At 44.5% G+C, this 20712-nt stretch overlaps 1 protein-coding gene and 1 pseudogene across 1 annotated transcript in view; both read right to left on the bottom strand.

Annotated features, from left to right (window-relative positions):
- Positions 1-20712, bottom strand: part of MCC (MCC regulator of WNT signaling pathway) — a 332143-nt gene that overhangs the window by 143613 nt on the left and 167818 nt on the right. Inside the window, exon 2 of the mRNA XM_013005658.2 lies at positions 14701-14814. Coding sequence (XP_012861112.1) covers positions 14701-14814 — 114 coding nt within the window. The remainder of the gene's footprint in view (positions 1-14700; positions 14815-20712) is intronic.
- LOC101654613 lies at positions 15769-16301 on the bottom strand (annotated as a pseudogene).

The raw sequence follows: 20712 nt of genomic DNA, 5'->3' as shown, positions 1-20712 counted from the left end.
GGCTCAGAAGGCAACAGCAACTGTTTGGGGGACTCCAATAGGGTGATCTTGGTAGGTTTTCAGGAAGCACATAGGACAATGAAAAAGGCTTTATTCCAAAGAAGTTTTGAAAAACTGAAACTCCGTTACTGAGTAAAAGGGCAGGGAAGTGGGGTCAAGGCATCTCCCCCCAATATTCTTCGAGGGTAGCAAGGGCTATACGATGAGCATTTCATTGGGAAACCTTGCCCCATCCGACCCAATCCCGTGCCTTCAGACTTGTTGTGCAAACTCAAAGAACATTTCAAAGGAACCCAGGTGAAGTCTCCTGAGATGCTGAAAGGATGACTGCTTTGGGTGGGATAAGGCCGGAGTGCAGATTTCTTCTAGGAATGGTTAGAGATGGAGGCGCTGCCTCCAGAGGAGTACAGAACTAGGTGGAGGATGTGCTGAGAAACAATACCCTCATTTTGATATTCTTGTTTAATAAAGGTTTCTCTGATTTGGTAGTGAAGCTTTTGGACTTAACTTCATACCTGGAGTAGAGAGAGAGGACATGCTCACAAACGGTGGCCGGACCCTGGTCTGTCTCCTCCTCTCAAATCTTCCGTGTTAGGTTTTCAATAGCAAACGACTGGGAATTGTGTGCCTCTCCAACCCCCTGAATGGTCCCCTCCTCTTTTGCAGTCTCTGCAGGCCTACAGGCCCCCACCACCACACCATCTAGGCTGACAAGACACTGCCAAATCCTCTCACCAATAAAAACGGGCAGCTGCATTTTGTGTTTTAAAAATAAGAAAAAGGCACACAATTAATTGACAGCCACAAAAACAACTCTAAGTGTTACCACTGACTGTTTCCTGCTGCCTCAAGGGTAGGCTCCTGTGGGGCTACGCAAACGCCAGTGTATCAGAGGGTCTATCTGTGCCTGGATCAGCATGCTCTCTGGTAGGGTACCATCTCTGTCCCGGCCTCTAACTGGAACGCCTGCCTGGAGGGTGTGTGTATAAATAACAGACAACAGGAATCCAGATGATTCAGTCAGATGGAACAGGGCTTACAGCTAAAAGAAGGGGGGGGTGTTAATCATCATGTGTATTTGGGACTCAGGGGCTCCCATTTGGAAGCAGCAACAAGAATTTATTGGAGAAAAATATTCTCTTGGCTGAAGACAAAGGTATCTGGTTTAAATTCCTAGGGTCTCCAAAGACATCTATCTACTTGTATTTACTGCATAGTGTCTAGATATTTTTTAAATGGTATGAAGTCTCTGTAATGTAACACTTTCCCTTTAAGTAACAGATACTGATTTCCCAGTGAAAAGAGAAAGTTATATGCCATTGAGTTGATCCCCCTCGTTGATCCCCCTGCATTACAGGAGAGGGTTTCCCGGGTTGTCGTCCTCAGGGGAACTGATTGCCAAGTCCTTTGTCCCGAGGAGCAGCTTCTGGGTTCAAACCAGCAGCCTAGAGGTTAGCAAAGCAAATCCACAGCCTCGAGATGCATGAATGGCTTTGAAGACAGTGCCCATGCTGCCCCTTTTTCCTGGACCCCCCCTTTGGGGATTCCCCGGAGGCCCCTTTCCTTCTCCTTAGGCAATTGTTTTTTTTCCCTTTTCGAGGGATGTGGCCGCAGTGATCTCAAAGCTGAGTGAAAAGCCCTGGGCTTTCCCAAGCTGTCGTGCAAGGAATCCGAGCCACTCCCGCTCGCACCACCTCAGAGGAGGAACAAGCCTCCACCTGCAGGAGTCACCACACACGCCCTTGTTCACCAGCTCCCATTAAGCTCCACAAGACCACAAGAGTCCACTCCAGGGACGTGATACTTCAGTTTGGGGACAGTGCAAGATGAGTGGGTGGCACTGGGACAAACAAAACCATTTTGTGCACATAGTCACCTTTGTGCCCTGGCCTCAGCCCACTCAGGCAGGAATGGCCCCATATCATTAATGACCTCTCACCACCCTAGTTCCCACCAGCTGGGAGAGCGTTCTGTCACTTGGGAGTATGTGATTCCGGGTGCTCCCATTTGTTTCCCAACATCACAGGCTGGGCCTAGCTTCCCGCCTCATCTCTGTTTAAAAGCCACCTGTGAAATAGTGCGTTAAAGTCTCTTGGAGGGAGACACCAGGAGGAGGAGGAAAGATGGGCAAAATGGGTATTACTTCTTTGATAAGGAGCCTTGGTGGTACAATGGTTAAGCCCTCCTCAGCTGTTAAGCAAAGTTTCCCACGTCGGCACGGGATGAAAGACCTGCTAGTGGGCTTGGCTTCTGTAGAGACGGTAAGACCCTGTGGGGCAGGAGTACTGCCATGCAGGGTCGCCTGTGAAGGGATCAGCTCAATGACACCCCATTACACTGTCTATAAATGATGAAGGGCTCATCCATGTCTTGTCATCTGTTAACATTATTAGTCCTTTCTCAAATGGTGCCTATTCCTTGACAGTATTGTTTTTACATATATCCCAGGATCCACCAGAACTAGCAGGTGGGGTCCACCTCGCTGAAACATCAGCACCCTGTGGTACCTACAGGAGCGTTCGAAAGCATGCTTCTAATTTCCCTCAAATTCACTAGCTATGTCTATGAGATTCGCTCTGGCAATGAGGTACCAGTGATAGTAGATCGGTGCCCTTTTGGGTTAGAAGCTGTGCAACTTATTACACTTATCACACACCCCTTCTCAGGCCACGGCTGCTGGCAGCCTTCCAGATGGTAGAGGCTTGTTAGCTTGGAAGCCTGGGTGGAGAGGTCAACGTTTCACAGAATCCCTGGCAGCCTCAGTGATCTCTTAGCATGACCCAGAAACAAGTCTCATTTCCTCCTTATTCTAAAGCCTTTTTATGTCGTTGAAAATGTGGAGGTTGTTATCACTAAGGAGTGTAGTGGTTACAAGTTAAGATGATAACTGGAAGGTTAGCGGTTTGAAACCACCAACCACTTTGAGGGAAAAAGACAATGCTTTCTACTCCCATTAAGAGTTACAGTCTCAGCAACTCATAGGGGCAGCAGCTCTACCCTCTCCTATAGGGTCCCTAAGAGGTGGCATTTACTTGATCGATCGGGTTTGTTATCACTACATATCCTGACAGTTACAACTCTTTCATACAGGGGGAAACAGGCCAAGAAAACAGAAGTGATGGCTTTACTGGAACCAGGCAACTAGCAGAAGGAAGTGAGTGATTCCAGTTCACGCCATCAAGGTGGTTGAAACTGCTGTCTTCCTTACCAGCTGGGATGTAATCCTCCTGACTATTTACTTAAGGTTTGCACGTGGCAGACAGTGGGCACTCTTGATTCTGCACTCTGAAATACTTCTTGTGAAAAGGCAATGTGAACACTATACCTCCCAATATCAGCATAGAGCTAGAAACACCCCAACAGCTCTTTCCTCGAGTCCCAAGAGCACTGAACCAGAAAAAGATGGCACAAAGCTCAAAACCCAACTGCCATCGAGTCAGTTCTGATTTACGGCGACTCTACAGGACAAAGTAGAACTGCCCTTTGGATTTCTGAGGATATACATCTTTACAGGAGCAAAGTGCCTCATCCTTCTCCAGAGGAGTGGTTGGTGGGTTCGAACTGCTGACTTGGTTTGTGGCTAGCAGCCCAATGGTTTACCTACTACGCTACCAAAGCTCCTTTTCAAGGGGGGTAGAGAACAGGGGAATTCATAACCCCTACAGTTCCCTCCAGGCCAGTTGTAACTGCAAAAGTCAATTATTATTCAGTGATAACTTACTTAGGGGCTTGAAAGTACAATGACAATTTTCACGAAACTTATGCCCCCGCCTTCCTACCGTACCAAACACCCTGTACAATTTCAGCTGAACAAGAGAAGACATGTTCTCAAGCAACACGGTGCTGATTTTCTCTATTATTGCACGGAATTGCACCCAGGGTTCTCACTCCTCCCGGCGCAAATTCAATTTCTGACTGATCTTATAGAGCAGTGTAGCCAGCAAGCCTGCGGCTGCAGCACCTTTCCAGCCATGGATTCCAGAGGTCACTATCGTGAAGAGCTTAGAATTCTTCTGCTACTGACTTTCAATTTGAGAGAGAGCGAGAGAGAGAGAGAGAGAGAGAGAGAGAGAGAGAGCGAGAGCGAGAGCGAGAGATTGGATAAGATGATTTTTATTTTTCTTGAATTTCATCGGACGATACACATGGAGCTGCCCTTCAAGATCTGAAGTCTTCCATCATGGCGGTGAAACACTAGAAATCTAGAGAAACCCTTGTGTCCAGTCTAATTAATTAGTGAAGTTACCTATGAGGAAACGTGTTTGCTAAAAACAAGGACCAGCGGCAGTACAACCACAAAGAACCCAAAGCTTCCGACTCTTCTCCGCTAACGGCGCAATCCAGGGATAAAAACAGGATTCAGCCTGGAGCCAGGCTGGCTTGGGAACCTGAGCCTCTCTGTTGGAAAGACTGTGCAGTGTGGTGATGCTAAGCAGCCTTACAGTTTTGTTAATGTTCCTCCTTGGGTCTTATCTTGCTCCACAGAGACTGCTGATCTTTAATCATCGCATTCATCTCGGCTGTCAAACCTAAGGGCATTTTCAACCAGAATTTTTGCAAAGTGCAATGTCATCGTTAATTTTTAACCCTCTCAACCATCCTGTGAAAGGGTCAGGTTCCGTGCCCTTTATAAGCATGGTGAGAAGTGACGCCACTTTCTCCAAGTCACACGTCTGGGGTATTTTCATCCTCATTCTAAGCCGTGGGCCAGGTCCTCCTGAGGGGAAATCCAGCCAGCTCAACAGAGGCACCAGCACACATGGAAATGCCGTCAAGCAGGTCACCGGAGATGAAAAGAAGCCAATAGGAAAGGGATTGGGGTGGGGCGCTAAAGAAGCAAATGAGATGCAAACTACATCTTTAAACATCAGAGAGAGAGAGAGAGAGAGAGAGAGAGAGGCGCAAAAGAAAGCATTCTCTCCATTACATTTAATGAAGTTGTATGTGTGTGTCCTTCTCCTCCCCCACCTCCCACCCCACCCACTCCCCCAGCCCCCAAAGCCGAGAGATGGAAAATTCAGGAGATTTATATTCCAAAAACAGACAGACTTACACTCCAGAGAGTGCTTAGAAATAGAAACTATTCTATCTTCCTGCTGCCTGGTTTCAAAGCAGCGCATGAGTCTGTTTAATGTGTACATCTCCTTTGCCCCAAATCAAACCAAAGCCACTGTCACAGTCATTCTGACACACGCAAGCAGGGTTTAGAAGACGCCAGTCTTTACAGAGGCAGATGGCCTCATCTCCCTGCCTTGGCATGGCTGGTGAGTTTGAACCCCTAAACTTATTCTAGCAGCCCAATGCCTAACCCACAGTGCCAATAGAGGACTTAAAATATTTGTTGGTATTAAATAAGTGGCAATTATGCTGGAAGCATAAAATTGGTACTATATAAGGGGGGCCTCAATAAGTTTGTAAAAATGGGAATTGAAAAGAAATTAATATTTCCAAGAACTTTTAAAAGCCCCCTCGTGTATGAGCTTAGCCTGTTTCCCACGAGGCCATTCTCTGAAGGGCTTTTGCTTGTTGGCACAAACGCATACATGCCTCTGTGCCCTTGGCTGACTGGGGTCGGGCAGGGCCCTAAATCCAGTTAACCTGTGCTCCACAGCCCACCCACATTCGGTTCCTCCCCGGCTGGGAGGGCAGCCTGGGCAGCATACGAGGCAATACCGGTACAGTCGTGGATTTCCACTGTCTTTATTTCCTACTGCTGCTATGACAGTAATACCATAAGAAGGTGGCTTTAACAAGCCCATTTATTTTCTCACAGCTTAGGAGGCACTCATGCTAGAAGAAGGCTTTCTCTCTGTTGCCCTGGGAAAGCCCCTCCCTTCTCTTTCCGGTATATGCTCCTGCTTCCTTGGAGATCCCTTTGGACAGCTATCTTCCCCATCTCTGCTTCTTTGCTCTTTTCCATCTGGAGAGAGACTAGCTTAAGATATATGCTACACTAATACCCAAAGCCAAACCAAACTCATTGCCATCGAGTGGATGCCAACTCCTAGCGGCCCTCCAGGACAGGGAACAACTTACTTCCCCTCGGGTGTCTGAGACTGTAATGTTTTACAGGAGTAGAGATCCTCATCTTTCTCCCTCAGAGCAGCTGGTAGTTTTCAACCGCAGACCTTCCAGTTAGCAGCCTCAGAGTGAAGCCACTTTACCACCAGGGCTCCTTCCCTACACAAATACTGTCCATTAATATTAACAAAGAAAGACCAACCCCCCAGGGGCCTAACCCTCACACATATAGGTTAGGCTTTATAACACATACTTTTTTTTTTTTTTGGCAGGAGGGACACAGCTCAATCCGTAACGCCCATCACACCTGGATTTAAATCCTGGCTCTTGGTCCTCTCTAGCTACATAATCTTGAAAGAGATATTCAAATTCCATAATCCTCAATTCCCCTTATTTGTAAAATGGGCGTGTTGGTAGTGCCTCCGCGGAGGCAATTCTGAGAACCCAGGGAAGGGAAGGGAAGGGAAGGGTGTGGGCGGCTTGGCACAGTCTGTGGCCCAACACAGAGCTAAGGAAATGCTGTCACGACTGACCCATGCTGACAGGGGTGCCAAATCAGAACAAGCTGTAGGGCAGGTGTCAAGGTGGACCCCACGCAAACCACGCCTCCTCCTCTTGGAGCCTTGTGTAACCCCCTCCTCACCCATAGAGCATGACAAAGATAAAGGGATAATCACACCCAGGATTCGATTAGATTCCGTAAGACTTTGTCTTGCTAGCCAGTTTATCTAGACTCATTCTCTCCAGTGCTGGCTTTGAAGAAAGCGCTGCCATGGGTCCTACACCCACAGGAAACGAAATTCGGCCACGGGCCTCAGTGAGCCTGAAGGTGGGGCCTCCCCAAGGCGAGCCATGCCCTCTTGCAGAGAACCCAGCTCAGGCAGCCTGGATCCACACAAACGAAATGTCTGTTGTTTTCAGGTAATGAATTTGTGGTCATTTGCTATACAGCGAGAGAAACCTGAAAGGGAAGCCTGTGCCTTGGGCTCCTGTAACCAGCTCCTTGGGCCTTGTCACATACGACGACTCCCCTGACCATTGCTCTACAGACTGTTAACGCCCGTTCTCACGATTTCTGATGAGCACAATCGGCGGGCACATTTTACATTGCAGTTGACTCAGAGCATCGGGTACCACCCAGAGAAATGCTCAAACTCACTAGTGCCACAGAGCACATTATTCACACATGGCTTTGCTCTTCCAGAACGTGGAAAAGCCTCAACCATGAATCACTTCAAAAAAACTCACTTCAATTTCAACTCCGAGCTGCTCTAGGACAGGGTAGAGCTGTCCCAGTGGGTTTCTGAGGCTGTAATTCTTTCCTGGAGCGGACAGCCTCATCTTTGTCCCGAGGAGCCACTGGTAGATTCAAACTGTTTGTGTCAATCTCATCTTTATAAAAGATACTAATGTCACGTCACACATTTCTTCTTTCTCTTGGGTCCAATATCGTAAATGGGAAGACATGCTCACTGAAAGGGATGGAGAGTAATTTTAAAGCCTATTGACTGTCAGAGTGCAAATGTTTCTCTAAGTACACGTCCAAATTATGTGAGAAGTCTTGCTAGCCTCACTTCTAAGGCACATTTTGGAGGTACCAATCTGCACATGATACAACCTTGCTTGCTGAAAACCAGGAGGATCTTGCTGCTGAAGATCAAGGATTGTAGCCCTCATTATGGATTGCAACTCACTGTAAGGAAAACAGAAATCCTCACAACTGGACCACAGGTGACACCATGTCAAAAAGAGAAAAGACTGACATGATCAAGGGTGTTGTCTTGCCTGGATCCGTGATCAATGCTCATGTAAGCAGCAGTCGGGAAATCAAATGACACACTACACTGGGGTAACTCTACTGCACAAGAGCTCTTCAGTGCTGAAGAGCAAGGATGTCATTGTGAGGACATGGCACCTGAGGACAGCCATGATATTTCCCATCACCTCAGATGCATGTGAGAGTTGAACATTCAATAAAGGAAGACGGGAGAAGAGCCATCGCATTTGACTTATGGTGCTGGTGAAGAATACTGAGAGTAAGAGCGACTGCAAAAGAACACACAGATCTGTCTTGGACGAGGTACAACCACAATGCTCCTCAGAAGGGAGGATCGCAGACTTCCTCTCAGGTGGTGGGGAGATGATAAACAATGAAGGTGGGAGAGGGAATAATCATTACAACTGAAGGTGTTTACACAACTCGTTTTAAAGGCGATTTAATCATGGGAGAAGGGGAGAAAATGTTCTGACATTGATTGTGGTAATAATTGTACAATTCTTCCTTGATATGATTGAATTATTGAATTGTGCGATATGTGGATTAAGTGCCAAAAAAACTGTTTTAGAAAAAAAGATTTTGATGAGCCAGAGTGCAGTATAGCACCGATGAAACATACAACTTTCCTCTAGTTCTTTAATGCTCCCCCCTCACCCACTATCATGACCCCAATTCTACTTTACAAACCAGGCTAGACCAGAGCATGTACACGGGTACAGATAAGAGCTTGAAACACAGGGAATCCAGGGCAGATAAACCCTTCAGGGCCAATAATGAGATTAGAGATACCAGGAGGAGAAGGAGAAGGGGGGTGGGGTGGGGAATGATCACAATGTTACATATAACCCCCTCCCCCAGGGGGATGGACAACAGAAAAGTGGGTGAAGGAAGACAGTGGCTGGTGTAAGGCATGAAAAAATTTTAATAAATTATCAAGGGTTCATGGGAGGGAATGGGTGAGGGTGGGGATGAGCTGATACCAAGGGCTCAAGTAGAAAGAAAATGTTTTGAAAATGATGATGGCAACAAATATACAAGTGCGCTTGACATAATGGATGTATGTACAGACTTGTGATAAGAGCTGTAAGAGCCCCAAATAAAATGATTTAAAGAAAAAAAAAAAGATTTCATCTCACATAATTTGGATGTGTTATTAGTAGAAACCAGTCCCTGGAAGAGGACCTGGTGCTTGGCTGCAGCAATGAGCTCATACACAGTAACAACCGTGAGATGTGCAGGACCAGGCAGTGCTAGGTTCTGGTCTACATAGGGTTGCAGTCAGACCGACTTGGAGGCACTTAGCCACACATACGAAGGCTGTTACCAATGCAAACCAGAGAGTCAAAAATGCCAATGAGAGTCAAGTAATGGGGCAGCAATGTGACCCGTGTCCTCGGGGTAAATTCAGTTAATGAAGGCTATTACACAGATTTGATGTGATTGGAAGTTGAAAGGGAGCTGACACAATTCTTGACACAGCAGGTAAGAAGTCTTCCGTTACCCTTTAACCAGGCTCTGTCTTTGTGGGCTGACATGTTAAAAGTGTGACCTTTCTGGTCACTTTTTAAAATCCAAGACTGTGATGTGTGCCAGCATCTAGTTAAAAGCATTCAGTTTTCTTTCTTTCTAAAGAAATTCTTACCAATTATAACTATTCACAATGGTTAATTAGCATTGCTGTTTGTAATTAGAAAGCACAGCCACTTAACACTCCTTTATTGCTTCTTTACAAAAAAAAAATCCAACAACCCAAAATATTTTCTCTATTAAAAACTTAGGAAACAAAAGTGTTTTAAACTATCAGAGATCATACAAAACAAAAAACAAATGCACCGCCACTAAATTGATTCTGACTTAGATAGATTCTATGGGGCCCAGTACAGCAACCCTTGTGGTTTCCCAAACTTTAATACTTTATGGGAGCAGAAAGCCTCATCTGTCACCTATAGAGCAGATGGTGGTTTTGAACTGCTGACTTTGCAGCTAGCAGCCCAACACACAACCCACTGCACTACCAGGACTCAATACCAGGAATCACTTATGAAACATCCTAATACTTCTTTCCAGTTTTTTTTTAACACTATCACATTGTCATTACTTTAAAAATGGGAACAAATGCATTTTGAGTACTGTTTTAAGTTAGGTAAAAAAGCTGAGGATGACAATGTTCTGTAAAGAGAAAAGAACACTGTTCCTGGTGAGGTACTAAACTGTTCGTGGGCCTCTGGATAAGCCAGTTGACCTCTCTGGGTTTCATATCTTTCTCTGCAAAATGTAGGCATGCTGACCAAAGCTTAAAGGGATTTTCCCCCACCTAAACACAGTCTCAGACTATAAAACATGCTTTTTTTTTTTTTTTTTTAAACCTTGCCATAGGTGATTTGAGGAAGATGGGTAGGGGTAGCCTAGTTTTTTCATCTCTCTGGATTCCCACATAAAAATATATAGTGCAACTTACATAGTAAAATCCAAATCTTGGTGACAAATTAACCCCTTAAATAACAACATGAAAGCAGGTAAATCATAGGGTATTCACATGGTTAGGAGCAGAGGGTGCAAAAGGTTGATGGATTCGAAGAGTGGAAAACCCCAAAGTAACCAATAGGCACACCTAGGAAAGCGTGGAGGGCCAATTTAGCACAGCAGCAGGGAGGTTCTGATGATCCCACTGTCAGGGAGTGGGCGAGGCCCAGAGTGAGGTTAGAAGAAGCTAAACAGTTCCTAAGAGCTTTCAGAACTTGTCCCAGGCTCTCTTCTGGGAAGAGACACTCTTAGCAGTACGGTCAGGAATGCACAGTATAGAGATTATAGGGGCAAAGGAATGGGGGAATTCACAGAAAAGTACGTGAGGGGACAAAAGCCAGACGCCTCAGAAATCAGGCTGCCATACATCATAAAAAAAATTAAAAGCAGAATACTAAACTCCATGAATTTAGAAATACTATCTTGAACTCTGCCTCTACACAGCTGTTCACATAAAACGGGACAACAAAAAAGTACCAAGGCCAAATCCCATGCAAAGTTGTAAGAAAAAAGAAGTAGGAAGGGATTACCCCTATCTGCAAAGAAAACATGTCACAACATAGACTTTTCAATAAAAAATTAATGCCTTATATGTTGAATTAAGATATGTATTATTCTAGCAAACCGGTGACAGTCATTTTTTCTATGGTTTGTTTGTTCATATTACGGTGTATCTCAGAGGTGCTATGTCATTGGGAGGTTACCCTCCTGAAGTTGTGATATGTTTTTCTGCTTTTCCATAAAGGAAACGCAGGATGGATGTACCCAGAGGGACAGCAAGCACAACAAGGATTTCACGGGGGGCAGAGGATGCTGCAGGGGAGGGGGAGGGCATGAAAGGGAGATGATGTCAAGGAACCCAGGAAGAAATAGGATGTTTGGAAATTTATTATGGAAGCGGTAATACCATTCTGTTTGAGGCCATTGAACGATGAGACAACATGACATGTATGTTAATGCCCAAATAATAATAAATGAAAAGAACAACAAAACATTGATCCAGGAATGGGTTTGGGGCTTATAATCCTAGCTCCAATTTAAGAACAATTAGTTCAAACATCATGACCCTGGTCGATACTTGATACTCGCCCTCAGGAAGGTAACACAGAGGAGATGGGTGCCATAGCAAAATGTGGTAAAGAACTTAGATGGTGCCCATCTACAAGATAAAATAGACTCTGGGGTCTGAAAGGCTTTTCTTCAAACAAGCAGCCATTTAAGTGAGATGTCAAGTAAGTCCACATGGAAGAAGCACACCATCATCAGTCAACGAAGGATTGTAAATCATATAATCTGAAGTCAAAGGAAGGATTAGTATCAACCTAAAGTGTGAGGATTTGGTTTGCTGAAGGCTATGGATGACAGTGGAAGCCCAAGATTCATTTGTAGAACTACATAGGAAATAAGCCTCTGGTGAACTCCCTCTATTCACAATTGAGGGAGGGGAGGAAAGTGGTTACTAAACAGAGTGCATTAGAGGGTTGAGTACAGAAGATCAAAGGCCTAAATCTGACTTGAACATTTAAAACTTTGTCAGTAGATTCCCCCTATGCTGCAGGCTGGAGCTGATCTGGTTTCCAAAGTTTTCTGTATTTTTGGTTTGCACTGTTTTATTTGTTTTTTGTTTGTACATATTAGCGTGTATCTCAGAGGGGTCACCTTCTTGAAGTTATATGTTTCTTTTTCATTTTTCAGTATATGACACCCAGGACTGATGAACCTATAGATGAACCTATAGAGAAACCCAGGACCAATGACCCTAAGTAGCATAAGGGATTCAATGGGTGGGGGATACAGTGGTGGGGGCAGGGTGAAGGGGAGATGATGTCATGTCAAGGAGGTCTATGTAGAAAAGAAATGTTAGTAAACCGTGTTAACAAATGTACAATTCTGCTGATGTGATTAAATTATGAAATGATATATGTATTATTTCCTAATTAGTTAAAAAACAAACTATCCCTACCATTTCAAAAATAAGCTAGAAGACATTAAGGAAATGAGATAAGGCATGAAAGACAGAATTCAGAATTAGAAAAACTTGTAAGTAAAATGATAGAGCACAGGAAAGAATCATAAATAGAACAAAAATGCATTTCAGAAATGAACCCCATACTGAAGGCACATAAAAGGGAATAAACACAACATAAAGATGCAAGGGAAACAAAATATGGAGAACAGAAATACAAACTAAATGGAAAAAAAGGGAGCCATATATAGGACAGTTGTTAGAGATGAGAAAAGCTAACAAAAATAATAAAAGTCCTTGAGGTGAGGTGGGGGGAGACAGGACCCAAAGCAGGGTAACAAAATCAATATTAGACATTGTAATTAAAAGAAAACCATCAAGCTATCCTGAAATTGAATAGCAGTAAGATTTTTACTCTAATCAAAAGACTACACAAGGGGGACTGGGAAGCAGCATACATAGAAAACCTGAGAATTTCAAGCCAGAATTATGAATAAGATAACAAGATACACACTACTAAAATTATGGTCTAAAAAGTGGAGAGGGGTAGATTCTTTGAGCCTCTAGAATTAGCAAGTGTCTTATTAAAAAAATAAAGAGTATTATCAGACTGACTACAATATTCTATGCCCGAAGAAAATAAAGCAATGTAATGCATGGGGAAAAAATGAGTCAAGTTTTATATCCAGCAAAAATGCCTTTCAAGTATGTATGACACAAATACATTGTTATTAACATCTCAGGACTCAGGGAAGATTATTCCTGAGTCTTCCTTGGGGAATCTATAGATAATGAGCTTGAGACAAAAAAAAAAAAGAGAGAAGCAACAATGGCATACATAGGGCCAATGGTAAGTATTAAATGTAGTTATTTGTAGAGGACAAAATGAAAGCTAAAAAGGAGAAAATGTGAGATATAATGACCCTATAGCCTGCCTATAGTGCATATAGTACAACTCCAAAATTAGGGAAAATTAGAAGTGCATAATGCCATTAAATGAACTCTCCTCAGTAAATAATGGCTGTATTAACACTGTGATTCTGAAGTGTAAATAATGTCAATAAAGTAATGCAAATAAAGTCAATACGTAATTATGGGATATTCTATCATCCTCGGCAACCTCAACCAGGACTGGCAAGGTGAAAGAAGATACAAATATAGAGTTAAGTCAAATATCGGTGTAATCCCAAGTTTGACTTGAAAGCAATGGTATGCATTTCTAAGGTATTTTACTTTAAATGTTATGGCTGTGTAGATAATAAGATATAGATCATAATTTCCTACCTCTGTCAACCAAAGAGGCCAGAAACAAAAGACGATCAACTTAGTAACAATAAGCACCCAGAGTGCTACAGAGCAGGGCTGCTGCTAATGGCCGATTCCAAGACTGGCCCCTAGAATAACTGCTGTCCCGTGACCCAGGAGCCAACCTGTAGAGGCTCTCACTGACCCAAGCCAGCGGTCTCTGAGCCTCTCCAAGAAAAAATAATCACGATGGATTAAAACCAAAATGTGTTTTAAACCATAATCCATAATAATAGTTTAAAACAAGCAAATACTGTCAGAAGATCATGGGAAATCAATTCACTATCTTGAAAATTGTTAGATAAAGGAGAATAATCAAGCATTTAGTCTGCTTTTCCTCTGTGAACTCTGTGTCATTATTTAAAAAAATAGTATATGATAAGCTAGCTCTATTAAAGCATTCCAACTGGTACCTGAACAAGATAGGACAGAACTAAAATACCATGATTTTATAATAGTTAATGAATTAATGGACCTAGGCATTGAATATCAACAGTAGCACCAAAAAGAGAAACAGTTGGGTCCATATGCCTCTAGAGAAGAAAACACAAACAAAGCAAATGTTATCTGCTGTCCTGCCAGTGGGATCACGCAGGGATGGGATGGAGTCCCTGGAGAAAGCTGACACTCTGCAGGAATTGCAGGGGGCAGAGGAACATGTCGGAATGCATCATGTGTGTGTCGAACAGGAATAGCCGGACTCTGGGAACCTCAATATGTCAAACAGCCAGGTTTTCACAGATAAATTACAAGAAAACAAAGTAATGGAGTGAAAACCTATAGAATAAAAGATTCAAGTAAGTGCGTAGTTTTAAAATCGATAAGACCAGGCTATGTGACCTAGGCATGGAAATATGAGCACTAGACTGTAAAAACAAAAACAGAAACACGAGGAATATACTACTACTATAAAGTCAGGGTAGCGGTCCTTTTGGGGGGAGTTTAAACTGTGGAGTTTGGGATGGCATGTATAGAGAAGTTTCTGGAGTGGAAACAAGTGCTATTCCTTGATCTGGGTGGGGGTTTTCGTAGTGCTTGCTCATGAAGTTGTGCATTTGTGGCTATGTCTTTAAAAAGACGTTACAAACACAAAGTTCCATATCCTTACCTGTGCCTTGGCCAATTTCTTCTCCAGCAGGTCCCGTTCCCGCTCTGTCTGCTGCAGACGCTTATTAAGCTCCACTATGTCTCCCTTCAGTGATGCCAGGGCTGCCAAGTGGAGCTGTGGAGACAGAGGAAAGGGCACAGGTTAGGCTGCTTCAGCAGAAATTCATTTCCTTTCCTTCAGTCCCTGCAATTAGTATAACCATATAAAATAAGGCATCTTCTCAAACAGCAAAAATAGGTGCTATCCATTTCAGGGGGATAATGGGCATAAATCAAGCACGTTTCAGGCAAACTAAGCTAGGTTCAATGGTCCTCCTAAATGTAACAAGGAGTACACTGCTACATGTTGGCAGTAGGACCTAATTGTGGACGGAAAAATCAGAATAAAAAGCAAAGCTTCTCATTCTGATGGCTTCCCCCCGAGCTATTCAATAAAGACAGTATTAAGAGTTGGAACAGGAAGGAATGCCCAGCTCTCAGCATAAAGGTTAATGAAAACCAACTCTATGTTTGAAAAATGTGAACGTTGAATGCTGCTGGGTGCTGCCGAGTTGTTTCTGACTCGTGGCGACCACACGTCATACTGAAGAAAACTCCGCCTGGTCCTGTCCCGTCCTCCGCTGATGTCACGTTTGCACTGACTGCTGCAGCCACCGTGTGGATCCATCTCGTTGATGGTTTCCTCCTGTCCGCTGACCCTCCGCTTTAAGCCTGACGACCTTCTCCACAGACTGGTTTCTCTGATGACATGTAGGGGAGACAAGGCCTCGCTATTCTTGTTTCCAAAAAAGGTTGAGTAGGGCACCTCTTACAGATTTGTAATTTATACACCCTGATTGCTGTGTGGGTCCTGAGTGGTCAGTTTTTGTTTTCTTCAACCTCAAACGTTATTTATTTAATATAATCATCACAAGGATGCAAATGGAGACTTAATTTAAAAAACAAAACAGAAATGACACCACAGCTTAACATAAGAGTTCTACAAAGAAATCAAGGGGGGGGGGGGCTGGTGTCGGGGAAAGACAGACATCTAGGAAGAGAAGACAACACAGCACAAGGGCAGGGAGGGTCAGGGCTCTTGGCTGGCGACTTGCTTTGAGTAGGTTTCCTGCAGGTGTTGCTTAAAGGCTGTGGGGTTTTCCAGAGTTCGGCAGCATGTGTGTTCAAAGGGCTGTCGATGTTGGGCTCTCCCAGCAGGCTCTGGATGGAGAGGAGAATCGTTCTGACGTCATACAGGGCAGACCACTTGTCCTTCAGGATGTCCAGGCAGATACTACCCTGAGTGTCCACATTGGGGTGGGAGCAGGGGGAACCTCACTGTGGTCCATTGTAAGAGTAGCCACTGGGGGACTCCAGGGAGAGCTTATACCTCAGGTCTTCATAGACTGTACCAGCTGCTCCGTGGATGGTCCCTATCCACTTGAAAAGGTTGTCTGATTACGGGAAAGCAGAGATTCCTTTGTCGCCAGACATCATGAAGGTCATCAGCTCCTGTTGTAGCCTCTTGCCCACGGAACCCCGGGCTGCGCCCCCGCTGGGCTTGGCTCCTTTTCCGGGGGCTACGACACTGGCTGCGGCTGGGTCGCGGTTTGGCGAGGCCATTCGCACGGTGTTGGCAGACAGGGTCTCGGAAGACTGGACGGCAACGGCAGTGTAGTGTGTCTACCCGCTCACGTTTGAATTCTTTTTTGTTTGTTTGTTTGAAATACATTTTCTTTCTGTAAAAATATACACATGTGGAGGAGGAGTGGGGGATCGGGAGGGTGGGGGGGGCTCACTTCTTAAAAGGTAACCCATTTATTTTCTCGCCAGCTCCACCTTCTTCATGGTCCTCCAAAAAGACGGGATTGATAGGACAGATGCTTCTTAGGCGCTAACAGGACCTCTCCCAGGAACAGAACCAGAAGTCTGATACACTATGCTATGGGACGACAAGCCAAGAATTCACTCATATCATCTTTCCCTACCCATCCTGCTCAGGTTAACTGGCGTTACAGAGAATGTTCAAGAACAGATGAAACAGGGACAGCAAGCAATTCTTAACCTATCCAACTTCCATGTTGTGAACACAGAGCTTTATCTGCATACAGAAATCTACCAAGATGTAGGGTGGACACATCTTCTGGGTTTTTTTCGGGTTGATGGGCTTCTTTTAAAAACCTGCATAACACACTGACTGCGAAGAAACATTCGTAAAACTTTCTTTGACCTGAGTCCTAATTTCTCATCTGTTTTCCCTGCCAATTCCAGGAGGAGCTCACACAATTCCCTAGGAGAATCTTATGTTAATTACTTTGAGGGAGTAATGAGAATCAGAACTCCCTTTCCCTCCTTCTAGGTTTTATTTGGGTTTTTTTGTAGGCTTTGCCAAGCAGGATTTAAGGTAAAGAGTGAGCACATAAATGTGATCTTTAAAGTTGGACACAGTATGGTGGTACAGAATTCAACGTTGAAGATTTTAATTCCAGGCTTAGAAAAGTTCTCTTTTCTGTAATCTGCCTCTGGACGTGACATAGCTGAGAGTGAGCTGCCGGGCAGGGGCACCCGGGTGGGGAGGAACATTTAAGAGCAGCTGCTTTTGCTGCTGGAGGGGCATCGACAGTGAAGGAGACCTCCCCCAATTGCCTTGGTGCTGTACACAGCAGAACTAGAGTCATTTGGAATCAGGGATATTTGAAACTGAGAAATGTCAGACAATCTGGCAGTACTCTCACATCTGGCTGGGGCTGCTCTGAAAAGGTCACTGTGGGCTTCAGATACAACATTTTGCACGATTTCTCAGCACAAATACCGTGATGTTCACAATACGTGCTCTTTCTGAAACCATGTTCTTCCAGTAGGAGGGCGGAACACACATTCACTTCTGTAGACACGTGGGCTGTCCGCTGTCAGTCGGGATTTTCCTTCGTCGCCAGACACTGTGACATGCTGCACTATGATATCAAATTTTGAGAGATTCGTCACCTCACCTCTGGTGAGAAGGGAAAAAACACAGGGAGGGTCGACATGTTCTTTAAGAAATGCAGAAATGGGAACCAGCATCTCAGCAGTGTGAGCCTAGGCTTGCTTCTTCCTCTCAAAGTATCAAGAGATCCCTCCTACTGCTTCTGGGGGAAACGGGTACGTGAAGAGGCTGGGAAAGGATCGGAGGAAAGCAGACTGTGCGTGAGGAGACTGGGAAAGGATCGGAGGAAAGCAGACTGTGCGTGAAGAGGCTGGGAAAGGATCGGAGGGAAAGCAGACTGATAAGACTACATTCTACCACGGACTTTGAGAACAGGGCCAGATGTGGGGGGAGAGCATTATTATTTATAACAAAGTATTTCACGAAGGAGCCTGTCAGGGGCCAGTGCCACAGAGCAGAGTTCTGGGCTTAGAACTGATGCCCACCATCTCGCCAGAAAGATCCACGGGATGTGTGCTTGGAGAAAGGCCTTTCCGGTCTCTGGGTGGAAGATGTCTATCCCTAAAACACGAGCACACCAGTTGTTCCTAACCTTCTTCAAGTCACTGAGTTCTATAAGAATTTCATGAACAGAGTGTGACGGTCTTTCTCTAGAGAAGCATATAAATTTGGGGTAAATGCTGGTTTTCCATCTGGTTATGGCCATCAGAAACTCCAAAACCTATTCGCGAAGCCCAATTTAAAACATCATCTGGATTGGACATCAGTTCTGTAATCCTCTATACATTTTATAGGAAGGCTCATTATACCTATCTTCCTCTAACTCAAAGGCCTTATTTAAGGCCCCACAAATCGATTAGCACCACAGCCATGGCCATTGGTGCTCTTTTCTCACTACAGAATATTGCACATAACAATCCATTTTCATTTTTTCCAAGTGGATGAAAATGTACTTAAAACATGTCTTCTTATTAGATGGAGGTAGCAAAATATGGAAGCCAGAATTTCTGGAGCCTGAGATATCTATTGTCCTGAGATAATCTTTAAACCTTAAATCTGAAATATACCCTGAAATCTTAAAACCAAACTGTAGTTTAGCTTAACCAGTAAAGGATGTTTGCCTTGGGCACTGTACTGGGGTAATCTCTCTCTCTCTGCCCCCCTGCCCCTCAGGTCAAATTAACAACAGCAAACACAGACCTTTGGGGGCCCTGGGTTTATGTTAATGGGAGAGGAACAACTCAGAAAGGAGGGACAGCTTGAAGGATGTATGCAGCATCAGAACTGTACATGTGGAAATGGGACTGGCATATGCTCTGGTGTGTATATTCTCAACAACAATAAAATGGTTTTAGTTTTCATTTAATGAACTTTAATAGAAAAATAAACTGGGAAGACAGCATTCTGATGTTTCAGTGGTGGGCTCTGGGTACTTTCAAATATTTTGGGAGAGGGTATTTTCACTTTAAACGATTGGAAAGAGGAAGTTGCTTTTGTACTAAGGATACGAGTAAATGGTGGTAAATGACTGTGTTTTGCACATGCAGACTGCAGCATAATGAAGACAGGGCAGGGAGAAGAGAGAACGAGAGGTCTGTCTTCTGTCTGTGTGACGGTGACCGTTGGGCTGAGAGCTGCAGGGGCAGCATTTTGGAACCACCAGCTACTGCACGGGGCGGGAAGAGGAGGCTTTCTACTCCCGTAAAGAGTGACAGTCTCAGAAACTCACAGGGGCAGTTCTACTCTGTGCTGTAGGGTCGCTATGAGTCAGAATTGACAGCAGTCGGTTTCCCTATTGAGGCATATATGAATTCTGAAATATTATCGAAGTAAATTTTCCATCCTTGGGAAGGTAGGAGAAAAATGGAAGACAGACAAACAAACAAACAAACAATAAGTTATTTTCCTTCCTTGCTATATAACATCTTCCCTTGTCCAACATCAGCTCTTCTGACAGAAGACAAAACTTAATAACCCAGGAGGAAGATGCTTGCATTCCTTAATGCTAGTGACAGTTACTCAGCAGAGGTGACAACTGCAGAGAGAGGAGGTGCAGAGGGGTTGGAAGTTTGCCAACAAGTCACATGCCACGTTGCTTAGCCGCTCGCTGAGGGAGACCACTCCCTGACCACCTGGTGACGAGCAGGAGAGGAGACACTCCTTGTGGTCTTCAGTTCAGTAGCACTCCTGGTCTCTGATGAAATCAGTAACCAAAAGCTGGTTTGACTTTTCTTCTTTAGGGACACCACTCCCTTTACTCTGTCATGCACTCTGGTATCTGACAAATTCAAAGGCAGCCTGTGAGTGATGCTACAAGTAGTATGAAGAAACTGGTGCCAAAGCAAGAACGAAGAAACATGTCTCAAAAAAAACAACAAAACAACCCTAAAAAACTCACTATCATCGAGGAGAGGCCGACTCATAAGTGACCCTGTAGGGCAAGATAGAACAGCCCCTGTGAAGCCCCTGTGAATCTTTACAAAAGTAGAAAGCCTGACTTTCACCCTGCGAGTGGCTAGTGGTTTCAAACTGCTGACCTTGTAGTTAGCAGCCCAACTTGTAACTATTACACCACCAGAGCTCCAGGGTAATTATAAATCCCTGAAAGGCAGATATAGTAAAGCAATCAAATTGACAAGCATCTATAACTAGGGAAATTTCACTTACATTAGTCTTGGGGACGCCTTTACTCATATTCTGATTGCTGCCTGGTGCATATAAATGTACTGGCTAGAGCTCTAGCAGCCGTCTTGCACCATGAGATGAGGGGGCCTACTGTTAATAGGGTTGACTGTAAAAACACAGAATGTAATGCATAGTTTGGGTCTCCAGATTCCAGCATGCTAAACCTCCTCAATCTAGAAAAAGGTGAGGGGGTGGGGGAAGGCGGAGGAGGAGGAGCAGCAGCAGTAGCAGCAGCATCAAAACCATGAGCCAGAGCACTTCCCAACTCATAGACCAATACATTTGAGTGTCTTCTGACCCGAGGCTCATTGTGGAGTGGGGACCTCCAGGCACTTCAGTAAAAGAATTCGGTTTGCTGATCCATAAAGCTAGAGCTAAGGGCCTTCAGACTGATCTTTAAGGTGGAACAGAGTGCTCTTTTAG

This window comes from Echinops telfairi, unplaced genomic scaffold, assembly GCF_000313985.2.
Source record: "Echinops telfairi isolate 266 unplaced genomic scaffold, ASM31398v2 ScPeMD7_7469;HRSCAF=8507_1, whole genome shotgun sequence".
In the NCBI taxonomy this organism is placed as follows: Eukaryota; Metazoa; Chordata; class Mammalia; order Afrosoricida; family Tenrecidae; genus Echinops; species Echinops telfairi.
The sequence above is the reverse complement of the archived record's forward strand: the minus strand, read 5'-3'. Positions and strand labels throughout refer to the sequence as shown.